We start from the raw sequence: 17,665 nt of genomic DNA, 5'->3' as shown, positions 1-17,665 counted from the left end.
AAACAATTAGACCTCAAATTAAATGTTATCCATGTTCAACCTCTCCTTTACTATCCATATCGTTGTTAATTAATCTTCTTTTTTAGATTCGGAAATGTAATGTTGTTTGAATTGAAGACGGACTTAGTCTTATTTTAATGTAGTGTTATAGTAATAATATTATGAATTAACTTTTCTTTTATATTTTCTTTATCTATAGTTTTAATTTAATTTTATGTTTTATTCATATTATGTTTAAATATCTCTAGCATTAATTTAGTTTTAGTTTAAAAAAGATTTAGTAGTATTTCAAATGAAGCATTTAATCCCCAAGGTGACATGAAGATTTTTATCTAATATTTATTTGAATATTTATTTGTTTCAGCTTTAGTGTTCTATATTTTTACTTCGAGTTTTAGTTTAAGTTGACGATAAACGTCTTAACTCTCTGATCCCATCAAAGGCATGTTAAGACAGCTCTCTCTGATTTTGTTTCCTGGAACTGAACCAAATTCCAACGAGTTAGTGAATTACTGTTGTGCTGATACTAACAGTCCTGACACACCTTTTCATAAACACTTAATTAACCTATATTCCCAGTTTGCAAGATCCCTAAACTGAAGCGGGTTTTATAACTTCACCACCATTATGCAGCATGAATAGAGTGCAGCACGTTCTCTGGTCAAAGAGCAGATATATATATAGCAGTACTGTCCTTCACCTTCTATAAAATGTGACCCTGGAGCCCAAAAGCAGTCATAAGTAGCACAGGTACATTTGTTTTCCTTCGAGCACACTATAAAGAGGTCGAGGGTGCTTTCCTATTTTCATATCTTGATTTACTTTTCTTGTTCTTGATGCTGCTTTTGAAGCCCTGTCCTGCCATGAAGTAAAGGATGGGGTCGATGCAGCTGTTGGCGCTGGCTAAAGGTCGTGTGACCTTGTAGGCCATGCTGGCAGCCTCCAGCATCGAGCAGCTCACATGTTTGTCCAGGTAACGGAAGGTGTAGTATATACTACGGTTCACATGGAAAGGCAAGAAGCACAACACGAAAGCCAGAAGCACAATAATAATCATCTTCACCGACTTCTGCTTAAAGCGCTGTGACATTGGACCTCCACCAATACCAGGTTCCTGAAGTTTCTTCACCATCAGGCCGTTGCAGACCAGCACCACTCCGAACGGTATGACAAAGAGCAGGAACATCACCACCGAGCTGTAAACAATAAAGTCATTGAAGAGCACCTTGCTTGTGGTGTCATAGCAAACCATTGATTGCGGTTTCATGTCACTGTTATTATTCATCCTGGAGAAATAAAGAATCGGTGCCTGTAAGATGAGAATGATCACCCATATTCCCACAGAAACCATACGAGCACGCCGGCCGTTCATCCAGGACAAAGAGCGCACCGGATGACAGACGCCTAAAAAGCGATGCACACTGATGCAGCTGAGGAAGAGGATGCTTCCGTAGAGGTTTGTGTAGAAGAGAAAGCGAATCAGCTTACACATCACCTCCCCGAACGGCCAGTCGTTCTTATCAGCGTAATAGTAGATGAGGAACGGCAGGGTGAGGACGTAAAGCGTGTCGCAGACGTTGAGGTTGATCATGTAGATGGTGCTGGGCTTCCAGTGTTTGGTGCGAAACAGGATGACGTACATGGCCGTGATGTTCAACCCCAGACCGAACACAAACACCAGAGTGTAACTCACCGGGAGGAGAATGTACTTGAAGTTCTCTTCTATCTTACATTGATAACGGTCGCTGATGTTAGTTGTGGTGGTGTTGTTAAATATTGCCATTCTGAAACAGATCAGATAAAGACAATGAAATCAATCATATCTGAAGAATGCAATATGAAATTCAGGACTGAGGGGTAACATATACAAAGTACATATATATAAAATCTGTCAAACAAGCAATATTTAATTAGTTAAAATGAAGGAGGTTGATTCATGGATTTATTGCTGGAAAATATATAAACCTAGCTGTTGTGCATTTAAGTTAGAATTTTGATAGACATTATATAAAACATTTTTTTTTTTACATCAGCATGCATTAGCTAACAGTATACAGGTGTTTCTTGTACTTTGTTGTTAAATGAGTTTTTCCCAGTTGTTTTCCAAAGCCAAATGCAGAATTGAGCTTTTAAAGTTGCACTACATGCTTGTTCTGGTCATCACAAACCCCTTTAAACCGTTCTTGAATTAATTACACAGACAAACACATATCGATCAGTGCACTGAATACAGCCATAAAGTAGCTAAGAACTCACTAAGAATTTCCTCAGAACATCGTCCAATGTTTGTTATAGATATATCTGCGTCTAATGAAATTTGATGTAACTTAAATTACTAAACAAAAGCTATTAGACATCTTGACAGGTTTATGTTAAGCAGACAGATTGGGATTTTTATGAATGCATAATTTAGTTGCTCTCTATTTAGATTGATTTTTATTTCTTTTTTATTATTAAATATTGACAATCATTTTACAATGCAAGCTCATTAAAAAACTTAATGATAACAAATAGCAATGCATTTAATCCTGATGTTAAAGAATAATCATTTACACATATAAAATTAAAAGCAACTCACACAGATACTTTCAGTGGTTCCTTCAGCAACAGTTGTGCCTCCCTTCAGTTTGCATACCTATATAGACCTGCTTTACCTCTGCCTGTTTATTCTGCATGCACTGTATCCGCTGTGGGTGTGTTTACATGCCTCAGCCTGCTCTCATAGGCCACAGCCTCAGCCAATAATATGTCAATCATTATGGAAGCTTCACACAGCATGGCTAACGCGAGGGAGGTTTAAAGGAATAGCTCACCCAAAAGTTAAAATGTGCCTTAAGATGTACTCACCCTCATGCTAACTCAAAATATAGATGAGTTTGTTTGGTCATGGGAACAAATTCTGAGAAATATAGCATTACTTGACTTGCTCACCAATGGATCCTCTGTAGTGAATAGGTGCCGTCAGAAAGAGAGTCCAAAGACCTGTTTTTCACTTGTAAATGGTGTTTAATCTGTGAATATTTCTCATTACTTTATTTCAGATGAGACATCCTTCTGACTGGAGGAAGCAATAGTATGGCTTAAGGACTCATTTTTCGGAAGCACATTTTTTTGGAATAAAAATAAATAAATAAAACTTGATTTTTTTAATTTATAAACAAACACCTATTAACTTCACATGATAGTAATTGATAGACTGGAGTGGTGTGGATTATTTGTGTATTATTGTGATGTTTTTATCAGCTGTTTGGACTCTCATTTTGACGGCACCCATTCACTGCAGAGTAACCATTGGTGAGCAAGTGATGGGATGCTACATTCCTCCAAATCTGTTCTGATGAAAAAATGAAAAAATGGCCTGAGGAGTATTTTCAGCATATTTTCATTTTGGGGTGAACTTTACCTCAACAACTCATAAAGTTGTTGTTATCACTGCCAGAGACATATTTCCCGTAACCAAGTTTATTTTACAGTTCCTGCCTAGTCATCCCAGCACAAATTTTGAGTCAATGTTGATTCATATAAGTCAATGTTGATTCGGATGATGAAACAAACTCATCTACATCTTGGCTGGCCTGGGGGGTGAACTAATTCTTTAAGGTTAAAACTGAAATCACATCTGTTTATCAAGATTATGTTTCAGTAATCTATTTCAAATCAATAATACTGAATACTTTTTTTTTTTTTTTTTACAGCATGCTTTGCATTTTTACATGTTTCAGAATAGTGCCCTTGGCGAGAACCCTGAAGAGTTTGGCAAAGGAGAAAGGCGTATGCTTATTATCAATAATTAATGTCTTGCCCAACAGTACAGTGAAGAGAATTTCACACAACCCAAAAGAAACTGGAAATTCATTCGTATATATGTTTTACAATAAATGGTATTAAATTCTTAGTAGTGAGCTTTTGATCATTCTGTTTTAAGTTATACCTTATGTTCTTCAAATATGTTGTCTAAAGTAATCAGGCTGACTTTGTACAGTATATACAGTAGACTGAATAAAACCATACTTTAGATGTTAACACATGATGAGGCATATTGCTTCCTGATGGGTTTCTGACAAACTGTTTTTACAGTACAAATACAACAAAATATTTTACACACTGACAGAACCTAATGAAGTGAATGCAAAAGAAAACAGTAAGGCTTTGTACTGACCTGTTCCTCTCAGTTTGAAATGATCTGAGACCTTCACAGTTCCAATACAAGGACGAAATAAGTTTCATCAGATTTACACGAGGTCCGTCATCCTTCCTCTGTGACTCTGTTACTGCGAAGGAAAGAAAGAACCTCAAGGTGTGCGATTGCTGTTTTACTTGCCTAACAATACTATATTAATTATTACCCTTAGTAAGCAGAGTTATGAACCTGAGCTAAACTTTATGCGGTCAGTCTCTGCACGTACAACAAATGTTTGTGCACACTTGACTGAATTTATGTTTCTCATGATCTTAAAAACCTTAAAATGGACACTTTAAGAGGCAGATTATGTATATATTTCTTTAAAAAGATAAAATAGGATTGATCAGACGAGTGTAAAGGATGGGCCTACAATCAATAGATGCTTCAAAAGTGTCCCAGGATGCACTTCATAAAGTTGGTTGATATCTAAATTGAGCAGAACTGGCATCTAGATAAAGAAAAAGCTCAAATATAAGACAGACTTAATTTGTGTCATACATTTTTAGCTAAATATAATTCCCTTGAGACTTCCACTGGAATTATTTCATGTTCACCATGTAGAAATAGTCATAGTAAAATCTGAGTAGTAGCTTTGACTGTACTTGCATTAATTTCTTCCCTTGTAACAACTAGGCCCAGCCTATTCAGAGATTTACATTGTCAAAGTCAAAAGAATAAAATCACTCTCTGTTGGAAATAAATAGGAGGTTGAAGAGATTCTTAGATCTGTTTATTGTTATGCATCATCTTGTAACATCCAGTGAATTTAAATATGATTTTATATGATCATTGTTGCAAATACACAAGACACAAGTTTCAGAACATTTATGGCACATTCCAAGATAAATCAAAAAAGTAGCTTCATGTTCACTCCTGCATATTCAGTGGCTTTATTAATGTTGATGCTACGGACATTTGATATCTATTTTTACCGAATTCTACAGTCGATAATTAATTTTGCAACTCTGTCGGAAGTAAATAAAAAAAAAAAAAATTGTTTTCTACAAAGAATGATTAGGATTGCGAAATGTACCAAATTTACTATGGCAAAGGCCTAGTTTATGATATGAACTCCATTCGCCGTTGGCGCATTCTTGAACTGTCCAATCACATAACTTCATTAATATTCAAATAACCAGCTGACCGTTGCCCAAGCGCCTTCCCGAGCCAATCAGGTTCGCCTAATGAGCGAACGTCCCGTTACGTAATTAATATTCATGAGCTAAGCCTTCCCCGTAGTAAGGTCCGAACAGTTGGGTTCGGTGTGTCCGGTCCGGGGCGCTGTTGGGCTGGATTTCATGGTTGGAGACTCATCTTTGGAGCCACATTCTCTCTTTCATTACTTTCTCCCCTGATCCGCAGTGTTTGTTGAGCGTCTGCCCGACTGGACTTGCTTCATCATGGCCGTCTGAATTCAGACCCGAATCCCAATCTGATCCCCTTTTTCTCAATCAACCATCCCGATCGCTCTGGGAATCATTTCTTTGGGATTTTACTTCATTTGTGCGCCAATGTTCAAACATGCAGCCTCCGCCAAGAAAGGTAAGAACCCAGCGTTGGAACAGCGTGTGTGTGTGTGTGTGTGTGTTTTTTTTTAATGTGATTTGTTGCATTGTCCCGAAGTTGCAACTTTGTATCCAGCCGCGGTTTGTTTTGAAACAATGTATCAGTTTTTATATGTAACGGAAACAATGCATCAATAGTTTTCTCGAGCGGTTTTGGTTGTATTGTTGTTTTTAAAGCAGCAGTGCTCGCGAATAATCCCTAAATTCAGCAGATATTTTCCCAGAGGTGATAGATGAGTGTTTGAGGCGGGTTTGTTCTCAGATAACGGTTGAACCGTGCAGCTATAGGTCGTCTTGTTTGGTGTATTTTTCCTCAGATTGTTCCGAGTCACCACGCTTTTGTCAAATAAAGGGATCACCGATCATTTCTCCCATCCTGAAATTTGACATTGTGTTACACATCCTGCTTAAATGTGTCCAAATATCATGCACATGTGAGGAAAAATGCGTTTAAATGCATAAATCCTACAGAAAGATGTTTTACTGTCTCTCTATGAGGTGACAGCAGAGGTGTTGCGTTACAAACTCATGTCCCACAGGCTGCATGGAGGAATGTGAAATATCCACGCAAAACCATTGTATTCCTATCATTCTGCACACATTTATGCATTCTAATAATCAAAGCATTGCATGGGAGTGTGAAATCCTTAAAGGTGACGTCTGACTCTTTGCAGTTGCTTTGTCTTGTGAAGGAAGGCAGATAGCATGTAGCACACGTTTACCCAACAATAACCCTCTTATTTTCGCTAAACGACGTTTTAAAATGCAAATATTAAACAAAGATGCGTTTGCTCTGGTCGTGGTCACACTGTTTCCTCTCTTTTGAATGGACAATAAATGACGTCTGGCTCTTTCTGTAGATATGCAGGACACTGGATAGGCTGCAGTAAATGATTTGTGTAAAGCAAAGGTTAAATGTGCTGGTCAAGATAGTAAATGTGCCCTTCATACAAAATATCTGATCTGTGTCTGGCATCAGTTTGGATATATTTCCATAAAGACCTGAGTAAATGCCTGGAAAATGTGCTGTTTTGTTGAGTCTCCTCCTTCTCGGAGTAATAATGCTTCACCTGTACAGCTCAAAGCGTTGACGAGAGCCATGCAGGCGGCTGTCAAACCGTGTGTTATGGTGTGATGTTGTGTCCTGCTGATGCTGATGCTGGTAGGGTTGGATGCCAGGCGTTCTGTATTATTTTCCATCCTCCTTGCCTTTAACCTTTAGGGAGTTGTTACAGAACCAATTATCTCCTCACCTGCAAGTGGAGAACTCCTGTCTCCCCAGATATTAGTCAACCTGCCCGGGCTCATTGGTCTGGTCCCATTGGGTTTTACTTGGCTGAGTATCGCACCTTCTTTGTAGCCATGTTTGTTTCCCACACATTGAGGAGATTGTGTTCCTCTTGATTGTTTAAAGAGCATTTAAGGAAATAGTAAACTGAGAATTTACTCTCCCTCAGGCCATCCATAATGTAGATGAGTTTGTGGTTGACTGAAAGTGGTTCTTTTATGGTATCACTGCGAAACCTCCCTTTGGTACCTTTATTTTTAAGAGTGAAAATAAACTCTGTGTATTTTCGGACAGAATTCTGCGGTGCATGAACATGCAACTTATTCAATAGCATGGTATACTAATATTTTAAACGTGTCTTTGCTGATTACTTGCATTAGTAAATAGAAATTCTTGAATTCTCCTGTTTTTGATACTGTATAAACTTGGCATATTTTATAACATTTTTTTAGTTTATGATCTCTTTAGATATCATTAAATAATATTGAATATTAGGATTAGTGTCCTTTAGTGTTAGAAACCATTCCATTGTCATGCTAAAAATAAATATAACACATTTTTCTCATAATAAAAATGCATAATCTGTTGTAATTTGTTATAATTATTTTATCTTATCCAGTTAAAATAACTTTTCAGACGTTTCTGAAACATTTCTCACTTTTTAAAGCTTTTGGAGCATTTGAGGCATTTTATACACTTCGGTGTTACTTTCATGATGATAAGCCTCTTCAGAAATGTCCAAGTCAGCAGAAAAATTAAAACATCTGTGTTCAATTTCGGTGCAGTTTTTATTTTTTTAAGTTGTTTCAGTTGATGTTATAATGCGTCTTTACTTTATTTTGTATGCTACAAAAAAAAAAAAAAAAAAAGACAGTACTTAACATAAAGCTTCTTCATTGCTAGTCCAGGTCAGATAGATCAGGTGTGTTATTGCTCATCTTATAGGTCAGACCATTATAGAACTATATCTATCTATATTAGTCTAAACCATAAGATGAGCAGCATTATAGTGTTTAACATAAGAACTGTTTAAAGCTAAAGTGTGTTCATTTCAGGCAGAGAATGTCAAAAAAAAACAGGTTCCCTGAACACTGCTGGTGAGATTGTCCCGCCCCCAAACTCACGCCATTGGTTGAGCCCATGTTTTGAGTGACAGCATGCCAAACTGTGACCAAAAGAAGTTTTAACATCTAAAAATGACCCAGTCTTGAGCTTTAATTGTGCTTGTGACAGTGGAGTGGCATTCTGTATTTTTTTCTAGAAGGAATCGAACATAAATCTGTGTCCATCTGCTCTGTTCGAGTTTGATTAGTGGGAATTCTGCTCTTGTTGTTTGGAATGATTTGTCATCGTGTCTCGTACAGTTGACTGGAGCTGGAAACACATTAATGAGCTCATGTGGGACATTGTGTGTGTTTGTGCAGCTGGCATGTCCCATCCTCTTGCTCACCTATAATGATGTTTTCTGCTCTTCAGGTAAAAGTGACACAGGAACTGAAGAACACGCATACGGAGCAGCTCGGCCGCCTGCATCTCAAACACCAGACAGAATGTGATTTATTGGAAGATATGAGGTAAGGCATAAAAAAACATCAGTCTACGACAAACACGTATCCCAAAAAACAAACTAATAAAACAGACCGCAGAAAAAGAGAGTGAATTCTCCCCATTTTTGAAGAACGAACACAGGAGCGGGATGTGACGAAGGCATTTCCTTTGGACTTCCTGCTCGAGGGCCAGTCGTTCCCACAGCTGGAAGTCATAACTTTGCTGCCTTTCTCTTTTTTCTTCTTTTTTTTCTCTCCTTGTCTTCTCTTAAAAGAGATTGCAGGCCGTTTTAGAACAGGGGAGGGAGTCGTGTTAAAACTGCTGCGCTTGGACATGGAATTTATGCAAATTGTCTTTTACTTGTATGTGTTTGTACATGCTTACGGGTGTTTAAGAAGATATTTGACAGTGGCAGTGGCATGCCCTCACAAGGGAGCTGAAGACAAACATTGCAATGCAGTCGTAATCTGCTGCCGAGGCTATTTTGGTGTGTGAAAAGATGTTTGTTTCCAAAAGAGCGTGTGAGAGTGGGTCAGAATGGGCTAAACTCATGTTTTTACAAGTAATTAGTTGATCCTGTATGAAAGACTAGTCTAATTTAAGGGTGAATGTGTCATTCCTAGTGCCACTAGGGTTCGTTTTTAATAATAACGTAAAAAAAATAACTATTTAATAATTGTGTTCAAACATTTTTTCTAAACAATTTGCAGTTGCAGCTTTTATTGCAAATTATAAAAAATAAAAATAAAAGTTTGCATACTGCATTTTCGAGAATATTACACTTAAAAGCGACTTATAAATACTTGTATTGCAGGTGCCTCACTCTGTCATTCTGCGTAGCTTTTCCTTTATTCACAGTATAGAAGGGCCTCCTGTACACACTTATATTTTGTAGTCTGTTTGTCATACCTTATGTTCGGAGAAAAGACATACTTTATTGCATGTCAATTCTGCCAGCATCTAGCTTTGAATTTTTGGAGAGAACAGCTCGCAGCACACTTTAATAGCTTTACGCCTCATAGCCAAAGACCTTCAGCTGGTGTTTCTGCTGTCCCCAACTACAGGCAGAAAAGAAGAGAAAAAATAGTGAGACATGAAAGTCAGTCACGCCGTGAGTCAGCTAACCATCTGGAATCCTGCCGAATGTGCAGTTCTCTAGCTGCTGCTAGCGGTGCCTTGTTGTTTCCCGTCACCAATGTTAGTCAGGCTAGACGCCGTGTCTAAAGGTGATGCTTGCAATTATTTAGGGCGTGAAAATACTCAGTTTAATGTGCAGGAAGAACTGCCAAGGAAACATTGATCTGCTTTTGTCTGAGGCCTGTAAACTTTGTCTAAGCTCATTTTGAATCTCTGTTTGCCCTAAGTCAAAGATGGAAGGGGAGCATTAAACCCCATTTGAAAACTCTGTTTTAAAAGTTGTAATTTGTGCAGTATTGTTTGATGTCACTAATAGTGTATAAACATCACTTTACCTTCAATTTGATGTGAAAATTAGCTGTGAGAGACGAATGCAGTACTGTCCGAGTCAAGACCATGTCTAACTTTGAGAAACCATAGTTTCTGTCCACTGAAAATTAGGAGAAAAATATAGTTTTTATAGGAGCCCGTTTCCTCACTGAATTTTTTAAGAGATTGTTAGAGCTATGATTTTTTTTATCTTGCAATTCTGACAGATAACTGCAAGATGTAAACTGATAATAGCAAAATATGAGCTTGAGATGCTAATTTGCAATTGTGAGTTTATACATTGTATTGCTAAAAGTCAGAACTGCGAGAGATAAGTTCGCAATTTCAAATCAAAATTGTGTGATGTAAAACTGGAATTTTGAGATCTAAACTCGGAATTTCAAGGGGGAAAAAAGTCTGAATTCTAAAATGAGGTGCAATTACCTTTTTTATTTTTAATTCTGTTACTGAAACCGTCTTCCATAATTTTCAGAGTTGACTTTTAAATTAATGCAAAGTGGACTGTACTTTCAGATAAAGCCCATTGAGACAAGCTCAGCCAACAAATAAGACTAAACTTACGCTCTCATTTACCGGTGTTTAGCCAATTTTCATGGTGTAAATCGAGTCATTTCAATAGGAATGTGCACAGTTAGGCAATTCGCTTAAGGACTGAATATTTCCTCATGCAGATTTTGCACCGGTTTGAAGTTGTTCATGTGAATTTGCATTGACTATTGATTTCGATTTGAGTGGGTGGACTAGCATGAGATGAATATTACAAATGCAAATCCTCTCTGCGAGTGAAAATCATGGCTAAAATCATGCAGTGTGAACTCGGCATAATCTGTTGCAACACATTAATCTTGCGATGTCATATATGTTATCCTTGCGTGCTTTTAAAAGTGACTTTATGGACTTTATTCACTCTCTGAACGTGAAATACATCTCTGTCCTCTGTTCTTTGTTTCTCCGTCTGACTCGTGCTGACAAACACACACACAAACATTCTCAAGGTGGTCGAGAGGGATAAATCGATGTCTCGGCCAGGAGTCAAAGAGCCCGATTGATTGAGCTGCTCTTGTGAGTTTGATCTTCCTGTTTACCGACTGGCACTAATGCTCTGAGCGTAATCTCTCAGACAGGACGAGAGGACGGCCGCGGGAGCAGATATGTTATTACCGTTGAACTCCAGCACAGTCACACTCACACTGTGTCAGATATATTTGGCAGTGGTGAGTTCATGGTGTATTCTGGGAAGTGTTGCTGACTCTTCCAGACCAGAACACTGGAGTCAGTAGTAACTCCAAACATGAAGGGCTCTGCTGTAGTCTGGGTTTTTATTTCTCCTGTTGCTCACCTGTTTGCCAATGCGCAGACACTGGTGTGAGTTACTCAGCTTGGGTTAACTGTGTTGAGGGAACGTCCTGTCCAATTCTGCCAACGGTAAATGTTCTGGGCTAGTCTTCTCTGAGTTGTTGTCTATTGGTCAAAAAAGTCCAACTTCAAGAGATTCCAGCACTTAGATATGGCTCAAGTTTTGCCAAGGTCTAAGTATTTAGAAAAATAATAGCATTAGAGGTGCATTTTTTTCCATTTTGCCTTTACCTAATAACAATTGTGATTTCTGTTTTTTTTTCTTTGTGATCTTTATTTTTAATTGGATTTTAAAAAAGAACAATAAACAAAAAGCTCCAGAAAATTTTGTGATTTTTAAATATATTTAAATGAAGTATAATATAATAATAATAGTAATACATGTTGTTATAGCTACTTATTATCTAAATAATATACAACACTAATATTATGTAACTGTATTTTAATATGTATGGCTGTCTTAATTTCTTCATTTTCAAATGTTAAACCATCATGCTTTTGCTTTGACAGAAAACCGCTCTGTGCCTTTAAAGCTTCTCTTTTGTTGACAACAGCTGGTTTATAAGTTTTCTCAGAGTTTAATGCATGTTGCATTTTCACATGCACATTAAAAGCACGTGTAAATATGAATTCAAGTGGTGCAGAATTTACAGTGAGCTGATCTGAAGCACTGAAAACACTGGTCCATGGGTTGCTCATGTGCATATTTATTTAAATAGATAATTTCTTTGCGATCTTATCACCCTTGTGATTTCATTTTTATTTTGCTTAACTGTTCAGCCCTAAATAACACACCTCTCCTATTCACATGACTTGAGGAATCATTCATATCCATAGCACAAATGGTGTGCGATAAATTATTTGCTAAGGGAAGCGGTTGAGCGGCTTTATCTAAATCAGAGATGCCCTGATACTGCCGACAGGAAGACATGGGAGGGAGCTGAGGGATTGTGGGAAATAGCTGAGGAATCCTGTGTGATATTAGAGTTGAAAAAGAGTTGTTGTTCAATAAACTGATGGATGGAGCAGATGAAAAAGAAGGAAAAAGCAACCCAGGCGAGAAGAAATAGTTGCTTTGAGGGAGCCGCTTTGTGCATGAGACCCCTAATGAGTTCCATCAAGACTCTTCTGACTGGATCTGTTTGATTCATTGTGAACCAACGAGGCACTAGGACAACTATACTGTTTTTCTAGAAGACGCTTTGAGTGTGCAGTCTGTTATTTACACGAGAGAGTGGTGAAGAGCCACGGAATAATGTCTGTCCTTAGTCAAAATGTATATATATATATAGAAGCCATGTTTGCTGTGAATTCCCGGTAAAAATTGCTAAATTGTGACACATCCACTAGCTGTGTTTACATGGACACTACTAATCCGATCGCAATAGGACTAGAAGCACAATCAGAATAAAAGAAGTCACATGTAAACACTTCAATTGAATTGAATTGGCCAGATCCGAATAAATTTCAATTGGATTGTAAGGGGTGCTTTATCCCTTTTCTAAAGTAAGCAGCACTGCAGAACAGATCATGTGCTGGTCGTCGCCCTAATTAGAACCCGAAGTAGATCAATATCACGTGCACTTTTTAAAACAGTAAACCGTAAAACAGCGGGAAACTCTGTATTTTCATGCAGTGTGCACATGTCAAAAGAGTAAATCCAATCAGAAGCTTGTGACACATAAATGCGCATATCAACCTGAACACTTTATTTAGCGTTCATGTAAAGTACGTTCGGATTCATCAATCAGAATGAATTTATGTGAGAAAGTGTGAAAGTGAGGTGACATTCAGCCAAGTATGGTGACCTAACCCTTGCTCAAATGCACCTAAGTCGAGGTATTGCCAGCCCGAGATTTGAACCCACAACCCTAGGGTTAGGAGTCAAACTCTCTAACCTCTAGGACACGAAAGACAGAAAGAAAGTGTCCATGTAAATGCACCTACTGATGTAAAATTTGGTTGTTGTAGGCTCATTATGTAGGCGTTCTGTAGGCTTGTTATGTTAGGTTCTCACAGGGTTTTCTGAATCAGATCTGACCTGAGCATTAACTCTATCATCCAAATGCACAGAAATCATGCTCTCCATCATCCTTTAATGAATGAGCTTTTCTTACAACCATACACATAAGCCCACAACTCTCCAAGGCTTTAATGAAATTGAGTCGGCCTGCCTCCCGAATCTCAAGGCTAATTTGATCAGAGAGGTATTTCATGAAAAGCCTTTTCATTCTTTCAACAGCATTCTCAAACAGTGAAACGCATCTGCTCGCTGACTTCAGGGGCCGGGACCATGATGGTGGCTGAACAAATTCAGAGTTACAGGATTAGTTTTGAGTTGACAACCAAACCTCTCCAATCTGGCTTTGTTGGTACCATGATGCTGATCATCAACTTTCTTTGTCAACTCAGGCTTTGATCCTGAGTTTGTGGAGTGTGTGCACATGTATGTGATGACGTCAGAGTTCACCCAAAAATGAAAATTTGCCTGTTTTACTCACCTTTGAAGCTTCCTAGGTGTATATGACTTTCTTTTTTCAGGTGAATTTGTCAGAAATAATTGTCCTGGCTCTTTCAAGCATTATCATTGCGGTGGACATGCATTTCTGTTGAATGGTCCAAAAGATGTCGAATAAAGTGCACACATCCATAATAAAATGTGCCTGAGATAGAATGAAACAAAAGTCTGTGTACTGTGGCCTTGGGCACCATTGACCTTCATTGTGTGGGGGACAAAAAAGTATTTTTGGGTGAGCTGTCTTTTTAAGTATTAATCTGAGGAAAGTGTCTGTTATTATGTTATCATGTCTGTTCCTCATACAAAGCCATTATATGAATTCAGAGAACTAAAGTAGCAAGCAATTTGTATCTATTACTTTTATGATGCTTTGTATGATGCAGTAAAATTATGACTCAAAAAGTTTGCCACATTCAGATGTCTTAAATATGAAGCAGCACAGCTGTTTTCAGCACTGATAATAACCCGAAATAATTCCTGAGCAGCAAAATTTAATATAAGAATGATTTCTGAAGGATCTTGTGACACTAAAGACTGGAGGAATGATGCTGAAAATTCAGCTGCGCATCACAGAAATAAATTACATTTTCAAATTTGAGTTTGAAGTTTGAAGTTGCAATAATATTACTGTTTTCACCACAAGTAGATCTCTTTACACCCATGTAGCACACAAGTTTATAGTGCTTTAATGATTTTTATTTTAGTCGTTATGAGGGTTCAAATTCCTAAACGTTGTTATGCTAGCAATAGTGATCCTTGCTTTAGCTGGCACCTTGAATCTGTATGCTAGCACTTTCCCTGATGTCTTTATAGCGGTAGAACAATAGGAGCACGAGGCCCAGACATGCCTTCTGTCCTGGCTGTGTGTGTGCTCGCTTCTGAGTCTTTGGTGTGGGGAAAAAGTAGATGACGATGATCTGGGAAGGAAAACAGTGCAAATTCCTGGAGAGTTCAGACTGTGTCGTGAGGATGGAGGCTTTACAACACGTGAGGCGAGCAAAACCGATTCGGATGTGAAGAGTGAGCCAGTGTGTGATGTTATAGATTATGATGGGTGTTTTTCAGAAGGGGATGAAGGAATTTGAGGAGGCATGTGAGAGCAGGAGGTGCTGATAAAGGAAGGAGGAGATGTAATGCTCGTCTCCCTGGAGTTCACATTCTCTCATGCTCACTTTAACCCAGAGTCATGTTCTCCCACGCAAACACAGCGTTCATAAGCAAATTCAACCGTACACCTTTATGAATTCTTAAAGAGATCAAGTGAGCCAAATGCTTTAAACATGCACCTGAATGTCACGAAAACATAGTTTACAGCAAAATAAAGAAAATGTAGCCAATTTGAGGATTTTTTTTTTTGTAGTAAAATAAGTAAATTCCTTACTGCAATGCATAAGACATTATAACCTCTTTATCTGAATCTCAAGTGGTGCTTTTTGAGATTATCTCTACTGTAATGCAGTCATTTTTAATTAAACGATCCCTTGCATATAAATATTTTACTCTTTGAGTAATATTTCTTGAGTTTTAGGCAAAGTGTGCTTTATTGTCCTGAAAGTAATGTCACAGTGTACGCTACAATTAAAAAAAATGACAGAAATGATAGTAAAGTCTTTGATGATATTTTCTATTTCAAATGAATGCTGCATCTTTAGACTTTATTTGAATCAGTAAATCTAGAACTAGAAAATGATCATGTCCTCCAACAAAAATGTTTTCGACGCTCATAACTAAAATAAATAGTTTCCTAAGCTGTTTTTAAGTTTTAATAATATTTCACAATTATAAAATAAATGCATCCTTGGTGAGCAGAAGAGACATTTTTCAAAAACATTAAAATCTTGTCTACCCCAAACTTGAAAACAATCTTAATGTTCCTCAAAATAGGCTTCATTTTCTTTAAGAAATATATTTGTCTTTTGGAGTGTAATATTACTCAGTAATATTACGTCACATCTCTCTCTCTCTCTCACACACACACTTGGTCATCTGTGTTGTGTTACACATCATTACATCGGTCTCACACCCAAACAGCCTCTAATTGGAAAAGCTGGAAGTGAAACACAAGGCCCTGACCTCTGACCTCTTCCTCTCCTCTCCCCAATAGCTCAGACGCCTCTGACATTCTTAATGAGATCTAAAACGCTCCTCCTAATGCCCATCGATTCTCTTATCTCATCTCTGTCGTCCCTTTGTCTTGGCCTGTTGTTGTACTTTTATTATTCTCTGTATTTAACTCTCCTGCTCTCTTGTTCTTGTTAGTGATGTTCAAGTCGAGCATCACTATTACCGGTCCTCATGCTTGGAGTCGGTGGTTTTGACTCTTTAACCTTGAGAATTAAACTACTGTGTATCGTCCTGGTTTGTTTTTTTGTTTTTTCTTCGATCCAGACATGAATGATCCCTGAAATCATGTTTCATTTCCATCTGTTAGATGATTAAACCGGTTTAAACAAATACACTGAAGGAGGTTCTCCTTTAAAAAAATGGTTTGGATAAAACAAATAGAAAGTGTAAGTAGATCGTTAAAATGGTTAATGATTATATTAGGCCAGAAATAGTTCACGACACGTTATCTTTCTTGGAAACTGTGTCATCTAAGGGTTACTGACCTCTGGATTATGTTTTATATGTTTATGACTGAACACACACACACACACACACACACACGTCACTCTCCCATCTGTATGTTCTTACTGTGTTTATGACTGTTTTATTATTTCTTCTTAGGAAGTCATTTAGTCTTTTAGCATTTTGTATATATAAATTAGTATAAACAACTGCAACCTTGTTACAGTGTCTCCCAAATCTTTTTAAGAAATTTGAGTCATGCTTAAAGGAATAGTTCACCCAAAAAAAGAACAATTGCTTGAAAATCTACACACCCTCAGTCCATCCAAGATATAGATATGTTTTTTTTTTTCATTGAAACTAATTTGGAGAAATGAATCATAACATCACAGCAATGGATGCTCTGCAGTGAATGGGTGCCGTCAGAATAAGAGTCCAAACAGCTGATAAAAGCATCACAGTAATCCACACCACTCCACTCCATCAGTTAATGCCTTGCAAAGCCAAAAGCTGCATGTTTGTGATGAACAGATCCATCATTAAGACACTTTGGGCCAAAATATGAATCCATAATAACGTTTCCTTGTGAAAAAGTCCATCCCCTGTTCTCTCTCACATCAAAATCCACCCAAATATTTGTTTAGAACCTTTTTGGACCATTTTTGCTTGCTTGATCTGTGCAGATTTCTCCCCTGATTCAGTGGCGAAAGGAATACTGGATACAGGACTCGTTTAAATGATGGATTTGTTTCTTACAAACACTATTCTCTTAGCATTTGACCTTCTCTCTTGTAAGTTCTGCCTATAAGATCAATGATATTGGCTGCATCTGTGTGTGTTTGCAGTTTTGTAGGAGATTCCCGGGTTTACAGCCTGACTCTAGGCATTCAGATTCCTCAGCTCTGTCTCTAATGTGTTTCTGCACTAAACAACCCCTGTATAAAGTGCCATTCTGCCCACCAGAGTCCTGCTCGCAGTGAACACAGTGTGTCTCAGTCCTTCTGTCTCTAAGTCCACTTTAAGTCAAAAAGAATAGATATAATGATTGAATTAGCGCATAACATTCAAGTTCTAATTGCAATCATTGCTTTATTGATTTGATCATTTTAGTGCCATTCAATCTGGGTTTTGTCCAGCTGTGGACAGACTCTCAGACCTGATGGGTCCAGAGC

The 17,665-nt window shown here is 37.8% G+C and overlaps 2 protein-coding genes across 3 annotated transcripts in view; one reads left to right on the top strand and one right to left on the bottom strand.

The window, feature by feature from the left end:
• Positions 1-259: 259 nt before the first annotated feature.
• p2ry2.1 (purinergic receptor P2Y2, tandem duplicate 1) lies at positions 260-4,278 on the bottom strand. Of its 2 annotated transcripts, none has more exons than XM_026287036.1 (2): positions 4,160-4,278; positions 260-1,784 (listed from the first exon to the last, which is right to left on the bottom strand). In XM_026287036.1, the coding sequence occupies exons 1-2, from the start codon at positions 4,225-4,227 to the stop codon at positions 776-778; spliced, it is 1,077 nt and encodes a 358-aa protein (XP_026142821.1). In that variant the 5' UTR covers positions 4,228-4,278; the 3' UTR covers positions 260-775. The 2 variants fall into 2 exon arrangements, with proteins under 2 accessions (XP_026142821.1, XP_026142822.1); XM_026287037.1 differs by lacking the exon at positions 4,160-4,278 and adding an exon at positions 2,579-2,665.
• A 1,135-nt stretch (positions 4,279-5,413) lies between these two features.
• Positions 5,414-17,665, top strand: part of fchsd2 (FCH and double SH3 domains 2) — a 71,927-nt gene continuing 59,675 nt past the window's right edge. The window contains exons 1-2 of the mRNA XM_026287035.1: positions 5,414-5,725; positions 8,513-8,610. Coding sequence (XP_026142820.1) covers positions 5,705-5,725; positions 8,513-8,610 — 119 coding nt within the window. The 5' untranslated portion in view covers positions 5,414-5,704. The remainder of the gene's footprint in view (positions 5,726-8,512; positions 8,611-17,665) is intronic.

Source organism: Carassius auratus, chromosome 18 (genome assembly GCF_003368295.1).
Source record: "Carassius auratus strain Wakin chromosome 18, ASM336829v1, whole genome shotgun sequence".
Taxonomy (NCBI): Eukaryota; Metazoa; Chordata; class Actinopteri; order Cypriniformes; family Cyprinidae; genus Carassius; species Carassius auratus.
The sequence above is the reverse complement of the archived record's forward strand: the minus strand, read 5'-3'. Positions and strand labels throughout refer to the sequence as shown.

Excerpts from the sequence above, each read along its gene's own strand:
- p2ry2.1 (XM_026287036.1), bottom strand. The coding sequence starts at position 4,227 with ATGAAACTTATTTCGTCCTTGTATTGGAACTGTGAAGGTCTCAGATCA. Across the intron at positions 1,785-4,159 it reads TTTCAAACTGAGAGGAACAG|AATGGCAATATTTAACAACA; the intron begins GTCAGTACAAAG and ends GATCTGTTTCAG.